Source organism: Delphinus delphis, chromosome 11, assembly GCF_949987515.2.
Source record: "Delphinus delphis chromosome 11, mDelDel1.2, whole genome shotgun sequence".
In the NCBI taxonomy this organism is placed as follows: domain Eukaryota; kingdom Metazoa; phylum Chordata; class Mammalia; order Artiodactyla; family Delphinidae; genus Delphinus; species Delphinus delphis.
In genome coordinates, this window is record NC_082693.1 from 52,215,221 (window position 1) to 52,233,153 (window position 17,933).

The 17,933-nt window shown below is 43.0% G+C and overlaps 1 protein-coding gene across 3 annotated transcripts in view; it reads left to right on the plus strand.

Annotated features, from left to right (window-relative positions):
• Positions 1 to 49: 49 nt before the first annotated feature.
• The window catches only part of IRAK3 (interleukin 1 receptor associated kinase 3), a 70,602-nt gene continuing 52,718 nt past the window's right edge, over positions 50 to 17,933 (plus strand). Inside the window, exon 1 of one of the 3 annotated variants that reach the window (XM_060025174.1) lies at positions 50 to 162. Coding sequence is in view for 1 of the 3 variants with exons in the window: in XM_060025173.1 (XP_059881156.1) it covers positions 15,338 to 15,500 (163 nt within the window). In the remaining 2 variants the exon portion in view is untranslated. Of the gene's footprint in view, positions 163 to 15,234; positions 15,501 to 15,654; positions 15,735 to 17,933 lie in introns of those variants that run through there. The other 2 variants (XM_060025173.1, XM_060025176.1) reach the window with 2 other exon arrangements.

Genomic DNA, 17,933 nt, shown 5'->3' on the forward strand with positions numbered 1-17,933 from the left:
CCCAACTAATCGATGATCTCGCCTCAAAACTTCAGTTAGGCTGAGGAAAAGGAGATGGCTTCAGATGAGGGTGGGAGAGAAAACGAGTTACGTTCTCGGCGTCATCTGAAGTGAAGGTTTTCTCAGATTTTCCTCCACAACCTTCTTCAATCTTCTGACCTGGTGAGTTGCTAAAAGTGATAAAAGCGAAGTCCCATTCATCCTTCCTTTCAACAAATACCCGTCTCATTCATATACTCTGTCAATAATCACATTAGAGAGACACTTTTAATTACATTATTTTTATTGAAGTATAGTTGATTTTATTTGCACTATTTTTAATAATAACAATCCCTAAAATTATTGAGCACTTTCTATAAACCAGGCTTTCTTAATGAGATAATGTTTAATCCTGGAAGACAAGTCAGAGCCAACCAGGAAAGCGTGGAGTGATGTAGGTAGGTTCTCAAGGGACCAACATCTGCAAGGCGGCGGGGAGCAGAGAGCAAAGCTCAGTATGAGTAGGGCACAGATGGCAAAGTATGAGGCTGAATAGATAAAGGCCAGATCACTGTCTGCCAAATGTAGAATACATTGTAGAGTCATGACCACAGCCAGGGAAGAAGGGATGTTGCTGTACTAATAAAAGAAATGATGGTGGCAAACACGATGGATCAGAGTGAATATTCATGGTATTACTGTCATTTCAGTACAAAGATGAGGTGTAGATATACACAGAGTAATATCATCCCAGGATCCCTTGGAATTTTTATGACGCATTTACTTTGATACACCCACATTTGCCATCCTCACTTTAACCATAACACTCAAAAGACTTAGCAAGTAGAACTCAGAATAGCTGTGGAACGGTCTATTCTGAAACCAAATCCTTAAACTTGATGTTATTGGAAGCTTTTGTCTAAAGAACTAAACTCAGGGCTTCCCCAGGGCTTCCCTGGTGGTGCAGTGGTTAAGAATCTGCCTGCCAATGCAGGGGACACAGGTTCGAGCCCTGCTCCGGGAAGATCCCACATGCCGCAGAGCAACTAAGCCCGTGCGCCACAACTACTGAGCCCGTGTGCCACAACTACTGAGCCTGTGTGCCACAACTACTGAAGCCCCCGTGCCTAGAGCCCGTGCTCCACAAGACAAGCCACTGCAATGAGAAGCCCACGCACCTCAGAGAAGAGTAGCCCCCACTCACCACAACTAGAAGAAAGCCCACGCACAGCAATGCAGCCAAAAATAAATAAATTAAATTAAATAAATAAAACAACGAAAAAAAAGAACTAACCTCATTTCCATAAAGACAAGCAAAAAAAACTTACCTTTTATGATTTTACAGGCATTTCAAAAACACATTACTCATTTTAATATAAAGTCATAATAGGATTTATTATATAGAACTAACCAGAGTTGTCCTGGGAACCCACCATCTTTTTTTTTTTTTAATGTCATACTCTTTTGCTTTTTAAAAAAAATTTTATATATTTTATATTTTTTTAATTTTTGGCTGTGTTGGGTCTTTGTCGCTGTGCTCCGGCTTTTCTCTAGTTGCGGCAAGCGGGGGCTACTTTTCATTGCGGTGCACAGGCTTATTGCGGTGGCTTCTCCTGTTGCGGAGCATGGGTTCTAGGCACGCGGGCTTCAGTAGTTGTAGCCTGTGGGCTCCATAATTGTGGCTCATGGGCTCTAGAGCACAGGCTCAGTAGTTGTGGCAGACAAGCTTAGCTGCTCTGCAGCATGTGGGTTCTTCCTGAACCAGGGCTCAAACCCGTGTCCCCTGAATTGGCAGGCGGATTCTTAACCACTGTGCCACCAGGAAGTCCAAACCCATTGTCTTATTGACTAAAAGCACCATCAGCAAAGTTTGATCTCCTACCTCTTACCATTTACAAAAAGTAAATTTCAGATGGATTGTGGATATAAATGTGAAAGACAAAACAATAAAACTTTGAGAAGATGATATATAGGAAAATTTGATTTGGAGGAAAGAAAAGATTTCTGAAACCAGATACAAACTAGCAGTTAACCCCAAAGGAGAAGATTGACAAACTAAACTATATTAAAATGAGGAACTTCTAGTAATCAAAATACACTATAAGAGAGTAAAAGCAAGTCACAGAACAGAGGAAGATATTTGCTACCCATGTAATGTACACAATGCTTCTTTCCAGAATATAAAAACAATTGTTACAAATCAAGAAAAAAAGAGACAGGCAGCCAACAGAAAAAAAGGCAAACAGGCATCACACACACACACACACACACACACACACACACACACACACAAAATTATTAATAAACATATAAAAAGATGCTTACCCTCAATGTTCAGAGAAATGCAAATCAGTGCCACAATGAGATATCTCTACCCATTCACCAAATGACTAAAGTTAAGAGGTTGACAACACCAAGTGTTGAAAAGGTTGTGGATCAACTGGAACTCTTAAACTAGAACTGGCTTCATAGGCATGTAACCTGTACAATTGCATAGGGCCCTGCTTTCAGAAGGACCTCGCATTTGACTTAATGTTCAACTGTCGCCATTTTGCAATTCTTCATAATTTTTCCTTTGAACTTGTGTTTTATAAGTGAAAGCACAACGGAGCATGAGCAGAAGAGTTACACACAATATATAAGTGTGTACACTCTTCCATGCCAACCATTTGCATTTAGCATTCAGGCAGCCCCATTAGTGCAGAATTCTATTAGACCTGTAATGCATGGGAGTTAGGCTAGATTGAAACCAGTACAAGATGAAATTCCCTGGCGGTCCAGTGGTTAGGACTCTGTGCTCTCACTGCCGATGTCCCAGTTCAATCCCTGGTAGGGGAACTAAGACCCCACAAGCCTCACGGCATGGCCAAAAAAAAAAAAAAAAAAAGCAAAAGCAAAACAAAACAGTACAAGATAAATGCGTTCCATCTGCAGCTTAGTAAACAGAAAGGGAGGGAGGGTGCAGACAGCTGAAAGAGGCCAAGCTTTCCTTACCAACCAGAACTTACTTTGCAGAAAGAATGGTGTTCTAAGAAACATGAATGACCAAGGAATCCTATCATAACTTTTAAAATTTGTGTTACTTCCCAGCATTAGCCAACCACTTACACTATAAATGAAGATATAGAAAGAAAGAGAGATAGCACAACTATAGTTTGTTTTCCCTTTAGTCCATCCTTATCCGGAAGCTGAAGGTAGAGAGTGTTGGTAGATTGTGCACATATCAGGAAATGAAATAAAAACACTTTGAGTTAATTTCATGCAGCTTTTCCACAGTTGAAGTAAGAATGAAATACATAAGCATGTACAAGCTATGAAATACAAATTATGTAATTTTGATGATTCCACACATGAGTTTGCATTTAAAACTGGCATTGCACAATATAAAGATCAATGGTAAAATCTGTGCTAATAACTTTAAATGATATTTTTTTCTTTACTTAAAATGACATTAAATAGCAAGTTAAAAAATCATGGCAGGCTTCCCTGGTGGCACAGTGGTTGAGAATCCACCTGCCAATGCAGGGGACACGGGTTTGATCCCCAGTCAGGGAAGATCCCACATGCCGCGGAGCAACTAAGCCCGTGCGCCACAACTACTGAGCCCACGCGCCTAGAGGCCGTGCACCGCAGCAAGAGAAGCCACCGCAGTGAGAAGCCCGCATGCAGCAATGAAGACCCAACACAGCCAAAAATAAATAAATAAATTTATAAGAAAAAAAAAAAATCGTGGCAAGTCAAGAGACTGCAAAAGAAACAAAAAAGCTTTCTGTTTTAGTACATTTAATGGGACTTCTCCCTGCCTTTTAAACAAGGGGCCCCGCATGTTTATTTTGCACCGGGTTCCACACATCATGTAGCTGGCTCTGCTACTGCGACTGTATATGGAGAAAGCCCTTTGGAAAATTGTTTGCCAATATCCACCAAAGCTGAACATACACAACAAGGCCTATGACTCAGCAATTCCACTCCTACATGGAGTATACGCTCAACAGAAATGCATGCATATATTTGTAAAAGATGACCAAGAATACACATAGCAGCCTTATTCATAGTAGCCAAAAACTAGAAACAACCCAACTGACCACTGTTGGTAAAATGGATTAAAAAATTGTGGTATATACTTGCATAGTTTCTACAATGAAAATGAACAAATTACTACTATATACAACATGAATGAACTTCACAAACCTTATGTTAAGCAAAAGAAACCAAATACAAAGAATATGCACTATGAGATTCTATGTAAAGTTAAAAAGCAAGCAAAAGGGGACTTACCTGGTGGTGCAGTGGTTAAGAATCCACCTGTCAATGCAGAGGACACGGGTTCGAGCCCTGGTCCGGGAAGATCCCACATGCCATGGAGCAACTAGGCCTGTGCACCACAACTAGTGAGCCTGAGCTCTAGAGCCCACGAGCCACAACTGCTGAGCCTGCACGCCTAGAGCCTGTGCTCCGCAACAAGAGAAGCCACCACAGTGAGAAGCCCTCACACAGCAACAAAGCCAATGCAGCCAAACATTAATTAATTAATTAATTAATTTTTAAAAAGCAAGCAAAATTAACCTGTGGTCTTAGACATCAGGAAATTATCTTTGGGGAGTAAGAAGGGATAAGAACTGGGAGAAGGCACTTAGACGGACTTCTGGCTGATTACATATGTTTACTTGTGATAATGTAGCAAGCTGTTTATACTGAGGGTTTGTGTACTGTTTAGGGTATTGTACTAAAATTTTTAAATTGTGTTTTTAAAAGTGACAAAAGTTGTTTGCTCCCTCTCAGTTTAGATAAGAAAGTTACCTTATGACAATAAAGCACTTAATTGCAGATATGGAATCCAATAACTCGGTATCCTCTATTTTTTTTAAGCTTATATTTTCAAGAACAAGTTTATTTGTTGTCGTTGCATTTTGTTTTGTTTTGGTTTGGTTTTTGGTTTTTTTTGGCCACACGGCTTGTGGGATCTAGTTCCCCAACCAGGGATTGAACACCAGCCTTCAGCAGTGAGAGCACAGAGCTCTAACCACTGTATCACCAGGGAATTCCCTCCTCTATTCCTTTAAAGCTGAAATTTCATACAGAGTGCTTTGTAAATAAAGTCACTAATCTAAACAAATTTCAGTGGTTTTAAAGACCTATCTGCATCTCTCCTCTTCCTGCATCTTTCCTCTTCTTTCTTACTGTCTCTTCTTCTTTCTCCCCTCCTTTTCATTTAATATGTTTGTTCTACCAACTACAGGCTAAAATCTCTTCTAGATTATTCCCAGACTATAATAATTCTATCCTATTCCTAGATTGACTTGAAAACCTTTTTTTTTTTTTTTGGCTTTTAGATAATAATCTGCGTTCAACATTGAAGGAAGTAGAGACTTAAGCTGCTACTATCTTAAAATTTTTTTTTATCTTTAGAGTTTTATCAACAACTCAAGTTTAGGGACCAGAGCAGTAGAGGTTTACAAATCTCATGAATTACCGAAAAAGAGCATGGGCTTTTAGAGCTAAATAAATTTGAGTCTGAATCCTAGCTCAATCACTCACTAACTTTCAAGCACCCAAGCTTATATCTCCAGGCCTGGATTTTTTCTACTATAAACAAAGAATCAGAACACCTAAACTGTGGGTTTGCTGGAGTATTAACATATGTAATGTTGGAGACAACATGTGTAAAGCACTTAACTCTGTGATAGCAGGTGCTCTACTATCTCACCCTCACTGAATCTAAATAGGTAGGATTTGAGAGTTATTAGGGAACGGGGAGAATGTTAGAAGGAGGGAGGAAAAGCAGGCATTAAGCATGGCCAGAGGTAGAAATGAACACAACCACCATGAAACAGACTTTAGAGAAACTTGAACAGTAGGCCTTTATTATGTAATAGAGAGTCACTAAGGAAGTAATGTGATGAAATCTCTGTTTAATGTAGCTTAATTTGGAAATAAAATGGATTGGGAGAAAGCTAGGCTAGAGAGGCAACACAGTTTTGAGGTTAAGCCTCAATTTCCTTGTCTGTAAAATGCAGATGGCACAGATACCTACTTCAAGGAGCCCTCATGTGAATACATATGTGTGGTATAATAAAAAATTATTTTGTTTTTGTTCTCGGTTCCTGGCACAGAGCTTCAAAAAACCTTGGAATTTCTGGAGTGATCAGAGTATCTTTTGTTATTCACAAAGAACCCCTTTCCTCCATATCTGAATTTATGCTAATTCATGAGGTGACTTAGGTGGGCCTTGAGATAGTTACAAGGAAGGGACTGGCCAAGCCAGAAAGACCAAGCTTGTGATTAGGGTTGGAACTTTCAGCCACACCCTCCTAGATCTTGAACTCAATCAAGTGGTCGATGATTTAATCAATCATGCTTGTGTAACAAAATCCTAGATAAAATCTCTGAAACAGTGAGGCTCTGGGAGCTTGTTGGTTGATGAAAGCATCCGTGTCCTGGGAGGATGGTACACCTGGAGGGGACAAGGAAGCTCAGGACCCTTCTAGACCTTGTTGTGCTGTTTACCTCTTCATCTTGCTATTCATTTGTGTCCTTCATAATAAAATGGTCATCATAAGGATGTTGTTTTCCTGAGTTCTGTGAGTTGTTCTAGTGAATTATCAAATTGGTGGGGGCTGGATTCCGGGAACTCTCAAATGTGTAGTCAAATAGGCAGAAATACAGGTAGATTTGGGATACCTAAGACTTGCAGCTGGCCTCTGAAGTGGGGTTAGTCATGTGGGACTGAGCCCTTAACTTGAAGGACCTGTATTAACTCTGGGTAGTTAGCATCAGAAATGAAAGCCTTTGACCTTAACTTGTGGGGTCCATGCTAACTCCAGTAGTGAGTATTAGAATTAGATTCACCTGTAATACACTCAGTTGGTATCAGCATATTGTAGTTGGAACACAGTATGTAAAGTACTGACACAGCGCCCAGTACAGAGGAAGTGCTCAGTAAATGATAGCTGTAATTATTATTGGCTAGAGGCAAAATCATCACTTTTTTCATTTGTTAGACATTTGTTGAGTAATTACCCTGTGCCAAGCAGTATGCAAGGTACCCAAAGATGACTAGGGCTGTCCCACTACACTCCAACCCTCAACAAGCCCACGGGGAAATAAAAACAACAACAAAAAGTGATGATGGAAATAAGTACTGAGTGTTATAGAACCAAAAAAGGAATGATTAACTTTGGGGAGGTTATAAACGGCCTCACAGAGTGTTTTAGTTTGCTAGGGCTGCTGTAACAAATTACCACAAACTGGGATTTAAAACAATAGATGTTTCTTTTCTCACAGCTCTGGAGGCCACAAGTCAGAAATCCAGGTGTCAGCGGGGTCAGTTCCTTCTAGAAGCTCTTAGAATCTGTTCAATGTCTCTCCAGTGGCACTAGGCCTTCTACCTTCTGTGTCTCTATGTCTAAATCTCCCTCTTCTTATAAGGACACCAGTCACTGGATTAAGGCCCACCCTCATCCAGTATGACCCCATCTTAATTTGATTGCATCTGCAAAGAATTTGTTTCCAATTATGGTCACATTTAGAGGTACCAAGGGTTAGGATTTAAGCACATATTTTGGTATTACACAAGTCAATTTACAACACAGAGGTGGTGACTTCTCAACTAGTCTCAGTGTTTAAGTATGGGTTCACCAGGCAAGACATACTCAAAAAACACAAACATTGGCCTCCCTGGTGGCGCAGTGGTTGAGAGTCTGCCTGCTGATTCAGGGGACACGGGTTCGTGCCCTGGTCTGGGAAGATCCCACATGCTGCGGAGCGGCTGGGCCCGTGAGCCATGGCCGCTGAGCCTGTGCGTCCAGAGCCTGTGCTTCGCAACGGGAGAGGCCACAACAGTGAGGGGCCCACACACCGCAAAACAACAACAACAACAAAAAACACAAACATGAAATAACTAGTAAAGACAAATTGGAAAAGACTCAGACACTTATGAGAGACATTACAGAAGAAAAAATTTTGTGACTTATCGAATATAGCACCTAGCACAATGTCTGACACAGCAGTTGCTCAGAAATTCTTTTGAATATATCAATCAATTAATGAAAATTACTAAGAGTTCCCTTGCCATGTCACCGGAAACAAGGAGTTGATTTTTCAGAAAATGATCAGTTTGGGGCATGTTGATTTGAGATGAAAGCAAAAAACTTAAATGAAATAAATAAAGACTGGAGACAGGAGTGAGAAGGGAGTCTGCAGGGCGGGCTAGGGCTGAAGACACAAATATTAGTGTGCGGTTTGCGGGGCAGAAATTGAGACACAGATGTAGAGAACAAACATATGGACACCAAGGGGGGAAAGCAGCGGGGGTGGTGGTGTGATGAATTGGGAGATTGGAATTGACATATATACACTAATATGTATAAAATGGATAACTAATAAGAACCTGCTGTATAAAAAATAAAAAAAAATTTAAAAAAAAGACATGCAAAATATATATATATATATGAGTGTAGTCTACATAGAGATAATAGATGAAAATGAGATTATATGAAATCTCCAACATCTGGAATAAAAAGATCCAAGAATTCAGCCTGTGGGTGCATAGTATAGGCCAGAGGAAGAGTCAGTTAGGAAAACAGAAGAAACAATCACAAATATAGGAAGAAAATACCAAGCATCATCATAGAGGAAAAAAAGGCAAAAATTCAAGAAAGATGATGTAATGAGAAACTAATGCTCAGAATAAGCCCTGAGGCCATTTGATCTGAAAAATTACTAGTATCTTTAGACCCAAATATGCTGGATATTTTCATATACAGACTTGTTATTGCTTTCATTATCAAGACACCAGATTAAAATCTTAAAAAGTTAAGAACAATGAAATAAATTCAGTACAAGAACAAGAGGAACTATGACCACTATGAAAGGCTACATGATATAGATAACTAATTACCAAGTGTTGTTAGGATGTGTACTCTGAAACCTGATGATGTGGCATTGTTTCTTGAATTTACATGCAGAGGGTTTCCTATGAACTGAAATCTGTGTCATTCCCCCCACCCCAATTCATATATTGAAGCCCTAACCCCCAGTATGGGTGAATTCAGAGAAGGGGCTTCTAAGGAGGCAATTAAGGTTAATGAGGTCACAGGGTGTGCTGGAGAACGGAAGGGACAAAACGTATCCACTGAACTAAGAATGCATTTTAAGACTGAAAAATGAGGCAGGGTGCTCCATACACTCGATGGATCAGTTTATTATAGGGTTACTCACAGGGGGTGATTAGTTGGACCACAATCTGGAAGCATTCAAAGCTGCACTCCACACAGCTGAGGGGCCATTGGGACAATTTTATAGGGTTATGGGGGTAGGTGCTTGGAAACAGGATGTGTACTCCTAGATTTATGAAGGGGTTACTAGTCTCGAGGGCACAGGGAATACGTCAGCAACATTTTTCATCGTTTGGGGACTAACAGAGCATAGAGGCTACCTGGACCTAATGATCACTAAACACTATCTAATAACTACAAAGCCCTTGATGACAGAAAAGAGATTCACTACACAGTACAGCCCTAGGTAGGGTCAGTGGAAGGACAGGAGGAACTGAACAGGCCCAAGATGGCCCAGTTATGCTAACAGCCATGCAGGGTGGGGCCCTGATCAGATAGGATTAGTGTCTTTCTAAGAAGAGACACCAGAGTGTTGCCTCCCTCCCTCTCTCTCTCTCCTTCTCCCTCTCTCTGTTTGTGTGCATGCAAGTTAGGCAAAAGTTATTCTAGAAATACATTCTGGGATGAAAAATACTGTGAAAATAATTTGAAAAGGAAATAGTGAAATGGGATGAACGATAAAAGTGCTGGAAAAAATTATTTTCTATAGTTGAAGGTTTTCTAATCATAGAGATAATACGTTAACTTTAGTAAGTTTAGAAAACACAAAGTAAGAAAATAAAATCCCCAAATCCTTTCTATCAACCCTAAAAGGATAATTGTTAAAATTTTAGTATTTATTATGTTGTGAAATAATAGATTTTTAGAAAAATGTTTTGATACCTTAAATGGGAAAAGGCTGAGTTACAAGACAATGCAACCCTAACGTTCTTTAAAAGTACAGAGAGAGACAGAGAGAGGAAGAGAGGGAGAAAGAGAGAAGGAACTGGGGGAATAATTATTGCATGTTATTTTTGTGAGGTCATTTTGATGAAAGCCCAAGAAACCATTGAACTTTCACTTTTTAAAATTACCAAGTAATGCACACTACAAATGTTCTCACCCCATTATTGATCTTTACCCTATTCCTGAACCCCAGGGCACCTATGACCCTCTAGAATAAGGCTCAAGGATGAGATGAAACTCAAAGACGATATAGGTTAGTGATCTTTGTTTCAAAAATTATTTCTGAAACCAGAAAATTCCCTACGACCCACAAGCCTGTGTGTCCTTTGAACATTCATCCTTAGGGATACTGGGTAGATAGCTGCCACCAACATAGCTGACTCATACATATTAAGAGCTGTTACCTGCCTCACCTGCTTTCTCTCACCTGTTTCTAGATTTCTGAGACTTTGATGCCCATGCTTAGCTGGAGCTTCACCACTGATAATACCATGTATCTGTGCCATTGTCACTTTGGCCTTCAGGGTTTCCTCAGCATCTCCGTTTGTAATCTTGGCAGTTCATTACTCTCTTACCTCCAGCTGGGGTGGAAACACTTTCTTCTTCTAGTGTCCAAACCTTGAGGGGGAGGGGTGGCTCTAGAGAGCATTCCGTGGCAAAGGGCTAGGTCATAGTGTGAAGCAGTTTTGCGGTTTCACCACAGCCCTCTCTTCACTAGAAAGCATGTGTGCTGGCAGGGGGTCTGAGTCTTCATGGATTCTGGTGCAGTCTCATGCACGTCTAGCGCAGTCTCAGGCACGTCTCATGAACTTCACATTGCTTCCACCCACACTGCCAGAGTCATTCTCTACTAACATTCATTTTCTCTCAGGGACCCAGTTGTCTCTCTCTGCAATCCAGTTTCCATGCCTATCTCACATCCCACAGATATAGCTGTAAATGTACATTTGAACTCCAGTTTTGGACAGGGGTTAGTTTCCCTCCCATAGGTTTCAGGCCCTCAGCAAAATCAAGGAGTAATACCAAATGTCTGTTCAGTGAATCAGGATGCATTTAGCTGCAAATGACAAGATCCTTGGTTTAAAAACTGATTTAATAAGGGAATTTATGTCATGTAATTATAAGTCCACAAGCAGGGCATTCTCCAGGCATAAAACAAATGAGCAACTTAATGACCTTATCAAGCATCTGGTTCTTTCTCTCACTAGACCATCCCTAAGACTTACTTCATTCTAATATGATCTCTGTGTGGTTGCAAAGTGGTTCCAGAGATGGCCAGAGCTCCCGCCTGTTCTTATTCAGATCAAGAAAGAGAGAAATCTGAATGAGATTTGGTTCCTGCGGCCATGAATTATTGCCAATTCCAGTCACATGCCAGCGTGAATCTGAGTACATGGACCATAGCAATTTTAAATATGGAGGTCAAGGTAGACCTTAGCCACATGGGAAGAGCATACCAGGCAAGGGAATAGCAAGTACAAAGCCTCTAATGAGGGATTCTGCCTGCTGTGTTCAAGGACCAGCAAGGAGTCAGTGTGGCTATGCAGAATGAACCAGGAATCATGATCAGAGGGTAACAGAGTGGAGGGGGAGTGGGAGAGAGAATGCAGCACATATGAAGAATCGGATTTTTCTTCTGACTGAAATTAGAAGCCATTGTTGGTTTCTGAACAGAGGAGAGGCCTAATCAGATTTGATTTAAAAAGATCAATCTGGCTGCAGTGTTGAGAAAAGCCTGTAGGAAGCAATAGTGAAAGCTATTTTTAGTTAAGAGACAACTACAGTGATCTGGACAAGACATAGTGATGACTCAAACCAGGATGGCGGCTGTGGAGGTGGAGAAAAGTGTCAGGTTCTAAATATATTCTGAATAGAGTCAGCGGGATTTGCTGGTGGATTGAACATGGGCTGTGAAGAAAAGGAGGAGCCAAGGATGACTCTATAGTTTTGGGTTCAAGCTACTGGAAGGATTCAGTAACCTAGATAAGGAAGAATGTCGAAGGGCAGGTTCAGGAGGCATGATCAAGCGTTCAGTTTTGGACATGAGTCTGAAGTTCAAGAGAGAGGTCTGGGCTAAACATGTACACTTGGCAGTGCTGGGTAGATAACCGGTATTTAAAGCCTCGAACCCACCTGAGATCACCAAGGGAGTAGGTGTCAATGGAGAGGACTATGGACTGAGCCCTGTGGCACTCTGACATTGAGTTAAGGGAGAAGTGGAGGAACAGCAAGGGAAGCTGAAGGGTGACCAATGAAGTCAGGGAAAATGTAAGAGAATGTGGAAGATAAACGAAGAAAGTGTACAAGAAGGAGGGGGTGATCAACCGCATCAAAAACTACTAGTCGGGGGCTTCCCTGGTGGCACAGTGGTTGAGAGTCCGCCTGCCGATGCAGGGGACACGGGTTCGTGCCCCGGTCCGGGAAGATCCCACATGCCACGGAGTGGCTAGGCCCGTGAGCCATGGCCGCTGAGCCTGCGCGTCCGGAGCCTGTGCTCTGCGACAGGAGAGGGCACAACAGTGAGAGGCCCGTGTACCGCAAAAAAAAAAGGGGGACGATGGCGTGAAAAAAGTTTTTTGGTTTGTTTTAAGATGGAAGAAATAACTTCATATTTGTATGCTGATAGAACCGATCCAGTAAACAGTGAGAAATTGTTGATCTTGCAGAGCGTGCGAACAGCTGCCCTTAATGTCTTTGAGTAGGGAACAGGAGATGGGATCTAGTGCCCAAGTGAAGAGATTAGATTTAGGAGCCTAGATAATTGATCCATGGGAAAGGTGGTGGGAGGGGGAGTGCATATTAGTACAAATGCAGGTAGGGACCGTCGATGTGGTAATGAGATCCTGTGGAAGTTTTCTCCTGGTGCATCAGTACTCTCAAGATCATCAGCTGAGCATGAGGATGGGGGAGAATGTGATGGGACTGAGGAGAAAAGAGATGCCATATACTAGTTGTCAAGGAGATCAGCAGAGTAAATGGACTAAAGGCACAAGTGTGACTGCCTGGCAGCATAAAGGACCCACTTGAGAGCCATGACTTTGATTTTAAACTGAGTCCAATTAACAGGGTTTTTATTCCCCCTCCCCCTTCCAGCTACGTTCAGGTGTATGGGTGGAGCTCAAAATTGGAAAACTGGATTTCATCAGTATGGTAGACTTGCCAAGGGAGTTCAACAAAGTGAGAGGGGAGCAAGAGAATGGACAGCATGTGCAAGGGAGGGATTATAATAATTGAGTGTGGACTTTATGGATAAAGAGAAAAGTGAGAACGTCAAGAGGTTGGGGCCAGAGAGGAGGTGGCAAGATTTTGGACTTGGTATCCAGACGGGGGTAGGGGTTGTTGGGGTCAGAGTACTAGAGGATAGGGGATGTACTATTAACGAATCTCGAGCAGATTAATGAAATAGAATTTACGGACGGGGGTGCAGTTATTGATAATGAGAAGTTCTAGGGGATGAGTAAGTGGCTGAAATAGTGGGGAGGAGAAAATCACTGGAGAAGACATATCGAGGAACTGAGAGTCCAGGGTATGAGAAAGATCATCATCTATTCTACATATATTCTAAATCACCAAGGATTAAGAAGAAATTAGCACTGGAAAGAATTACAGTAAGCAGGAGCTACATAGTCTAAAAATGAGGAGGAGAAATTGAGGTGGGGGAGAGCAGTGGATGATGGCAACAGTGAAGAGTAGTGAGTGATACAACCTGATGATATAAAGTTCAAAGGTCAAAGACAGTTTTCGGGAACGGGGAAGAAGCATGGTCTGATACTGCCAACATTGAAAATGCAAGAAATTTCACATAATCTATACATAGATTTCGCATAGTCTGGCTTTCACATAAAATTCTTCCTTCTCTGTAAATCAGAAGATCTGGCAAAGCAATCCGTGCTGACTGCTTCACTCAGCAACAGTGATTTCCTGGCTCCCTGGCGTATTTGAGTTTGGCTCCCCTGTTCCAGCAATTTAAGAGCTACTAGATTAGCTTCCGTTACTCAGCTTATTCAGGTAGTCCCTTTGAGGGGTATAGGGCTTCTAAAGCGTGTACAGATTGGCTGTAAAATTTTAGCCATTTGAACAAAGCCATGTGAACATCGAAAACAGGGATACAGAAACTTTTGCCCAAACGATGTTGGTTTTACCAATTTTCAAGTACATTTTGTGGAATATTTTTCCTGGAAATTCAGGTAGCTACGAAATGACGGTGCATCATCACTGTTGATCTCTAGAGGGCGTCATTCCCCAAAAGTACAAATCGGAAAGGTTGCAAACAGGTGTTGATATTTTTCAGCGGAGAGCCATCGTCCACTCTTCAGTCCTTCGGGCTGGGATTTTTCTCACCACTTTCGAAGCATCCCCTCTTTTTTGGCAGTGGCATTCATATCATGCCTGCGGTGGGATATTACAGCATAAACGGTAGAAGATTTCAAAACAATAGCCAATTTTACTTAAACTCCCTGTTGAAAGCAAGAGGAAGATTCTGTGAAGCACTTTGAGGAAGGAAAAAGTGGTCGAAAAATGCTTCATCAGGAAAGCCCATGGACAAGAGAAGGTAGTAAAACCAAATAGCAGTTTGGACAAAGGACAGCCTCTAGAAGAAAACGACCACACTCTTATTTCACTTCGTTCTCTCTTATGTTTTTCTGTTCTTGGTATCTAGGTTCATCTTTTTCCAATTATTTTTTCAGACATACACATTTACCTGTTTAACTTCGGTAAAAGTTGGGAGGAAAATGTGCCAAACGTTTAGAGTGGCTGTCTTCAGCTGGGGGGGGGGGGGGGGGGCTATGAGTGATTATTTTCTTCTTTCAGGTTTTCTGGGTTTTCCAAGTGCTCCTCAAGAAACAGGACAAAACGAAATAACTTTGTAAAAAGAAGTCATGACAGGTCATCTCATATCCATCCAGGCCAGGTCGAGGGGGTGGCGGACTCTCCATCAGTTCTGAGCTTCTGGTCTTTCTCCACCTCTCACTCTTTGCTTGTTCTCATCACTCACGTCCCAAAGCCGGAGGAGCGAAAGGACTGTTTAAAACTGAAAGCCAGCCTGCAGGGGGAAGCCGGGGCCGGGCGAGCCAGCGCCGGGCCGGGCCGGGCGAGCCCAGGGGCCTCTCCGGGGAGCGGCGCTGTGTGTCACGTGGGGCCCGCCCAGGCGCGGCCCGAACTCCGCGCGTGCGGCCGTCTTAGCAGCCGTCGTGGAAGCAGGATTTCCGCGGTTGTGCAACGGCATCGCGCTTCTGCGGAGAGCCTGGGCTCCGCGTTCCTCCCTGGCCCGGCCCCTCCTCTCCGGCAGCCCAGCCATGGCCTGGACCGTGGCGGCGGCGGCGGCGGCGGCGGGGAGCCGCGGGTCCCGCGGCGCGCTCTCGGCGCACACGCTCCTGTTCGACATGCCGCCCGCGCTGCTGGGCGAGTTCTGCGCTGTGCTGGACAGCTGCGACGGCGCGCTCGGCTGGCGCGGCCTCGGTGAGTGTGGCCCGGGCGGCGGGGGCCGTGAGGGGCGGCGGGGGCCGTGAGGGGCGGCGGAGGCCGTGAGGGGCGGCGGGGTAGCGGCGCCCACGCTCCGTCCGACGTGCGGCCCGCAAGGTCCTCTGCGCGGCCTCCGGGGGTCCTTGCTGCGAACCCGCGCTTTCCTCGCTCGCACTGGGAGCGACTCCCCAGGCCCACCCCCGAGCTCCCCCTTCGTCACTGAAACTTCGGGTAAGATTTAAGTGACCGGAGCCTTGGGGAAACCAGCTCCCCCCGTGAAACCATCTAATGTTTCTCCACGATTCCTGCCTTGCTTGGTTCGGAATATTTTCAATAAGAAACGCCTGTGGGATGTCTTCCTGTCCTTTCAAAATGACCCCGAGAATATAATTTTCGTATGAAGACATGTTTATACCTTTAAAATATTTATCCTGTGGTGTTTTCAATGCACTACCCTTAATTACATTTCAGGTGAAATGCTAAAGTAAAACATTATTTGTAATTAACGTGGCTCCCAGTTTGCTTAATTAAATACACCTTGCTTATTTACCCAATCTGGTGGAATGAAGTTTTAGGCTAGAGAGTGGCTTTTTAATTTAGTCTAGCAATTGGCTCCAAGACTTCATTTTCTGCAGGCTTTGGAAAGTTGAGCAACGGCCTGTTGGAAGTGTTGAGTGTGATCAGAAATAATTCAGGCAAAAATCTGTAAGTACGTGCGTTCATGGTTAGATTTGATACCCCGTGATGTCGCAATTGTTAGTGGAAAATAAACACAAATATGTCAAAGCAGCTTAGCCTTAATTCTCTGAAATAGCTATTATTCTTACCCAAAATAGCAGAAGACCAAGGAGGAAGAAAGTTTAATTTGCTGTTGGTGAACAGTATGGTCACACTTTATGGAATGTGGCATGGGGTTTCTAGTTGTGTAAAGATTGTTCATTATAGGCTCTGTAATTTTATATTGTAGCCCTTCAGTAAAAATCAGGAAACTGATTTCTGGAAAGCATGGACGTTTCTAGTGTGCATTGGAGACATATCCTTCCCACACTAGATCTTTTTGAAATGGTTGACGGCATGGCAGGTTTTGCACCCGTTGGTTTCCTAGAGGCACTGAATTTGTAAGTGAAAAATGTTTTTAGTCCAGTCCATGGTTAGTGAATGGACTGAGTAGATATCATAAATGCGTGAAGTAGGTTGGTGTAGACTGTGAAAATATAAGAACATATGTCTCATCTGAAACAGTGAGTACTCAGCCCCAGGTCACTGCTCCTTTTCAGGAAGTTCAGCTCAGTGTTGCTGAATCTTTTCTCTCCGACCCCCCTCTCTCCCTCCCTCCCTCCCCCCTCTTACTCAGCATGGAAATTCAGATATTCATTCATTACCTACGTTGTTTCATAAACCCTTCCAATGCCCCTGTCAGGCAGGCGCTGTTACCATCATCAGTGTTTGAACAGGTGAGAAAACTGTGGTGCACATTGGTTTAGTAACTGGCCCAAGTCAACAGCTGGGAAGTGCGAAGGGAGGACTTGAAGCACATTATACAGGAAGGATGAAGCATATGAGGACTCTTTGGACTATATTCTAAATTTTTCTGTATATTTAAATCTGTTCTGGGACTTCCCTGGTGGTGCAGTGGATAAGAATCCGCCTGCCAGTGCGGGGAACACGGGTTCAAGCCCTGGTCCGGGAAGATCCCACACGCCACGGAGCAACTAAGCCCGTGCGCCACAACTACTGAGCCTGCGCTCTAGAGCCCGAGAGCCACAACTACTGAGCCCACGGGCCACAACTACTGAAGCCCGCGCACCTAGAGCCCATGCTCCGCAACAAGAGAAGCCACCGAAATGAGAAGCCCGTGTACCACAACAAAGAGTAGCCCCCTCTCACCGCAACTAGAGAAAGCCTGCATGCAGCAATGAAGACCCAATGCAGCCAAAAAAATTAAAAATTAAATCTTAAAAAAAAAAAAACCTGTTCTAAACAATAAAGTCTATTTAAAATTAAAACAAAAAACACATAAACTCTGGAGTCTGTCTACATTTCCCTCTGTGACTTCCTCAGGGTCACAAGTACTGCTGTGTTCTTCAGCTGCATCTCACAGACTCCCTAAAGTACAGCCACTTCTGCCATGAAAGAACCATTCAGTGAACCATTTCAAACATGCAGCCCCATTTTCCTAGTAGTGGAAATAACTGAAGATCACCAAAATGAGAACAAGCAAAGGCTTGTCAGGAGTCAGCTCCCATGGCTTGCATTTGACTGAGATGCAAAGGCAAGCAGAGGATTGGAAAAGCTTTATAGCTGAAAAAGAAGCTTCAGGTATGCCCTGATTGGAGGCTGTTGGCATGGGGAAGATGTATGCAGGCCAACTAGGAGTGGGGAATTCTATTTAATTAAGAGTACATATTTGGCTTTCTCCAGTTGGCCCTA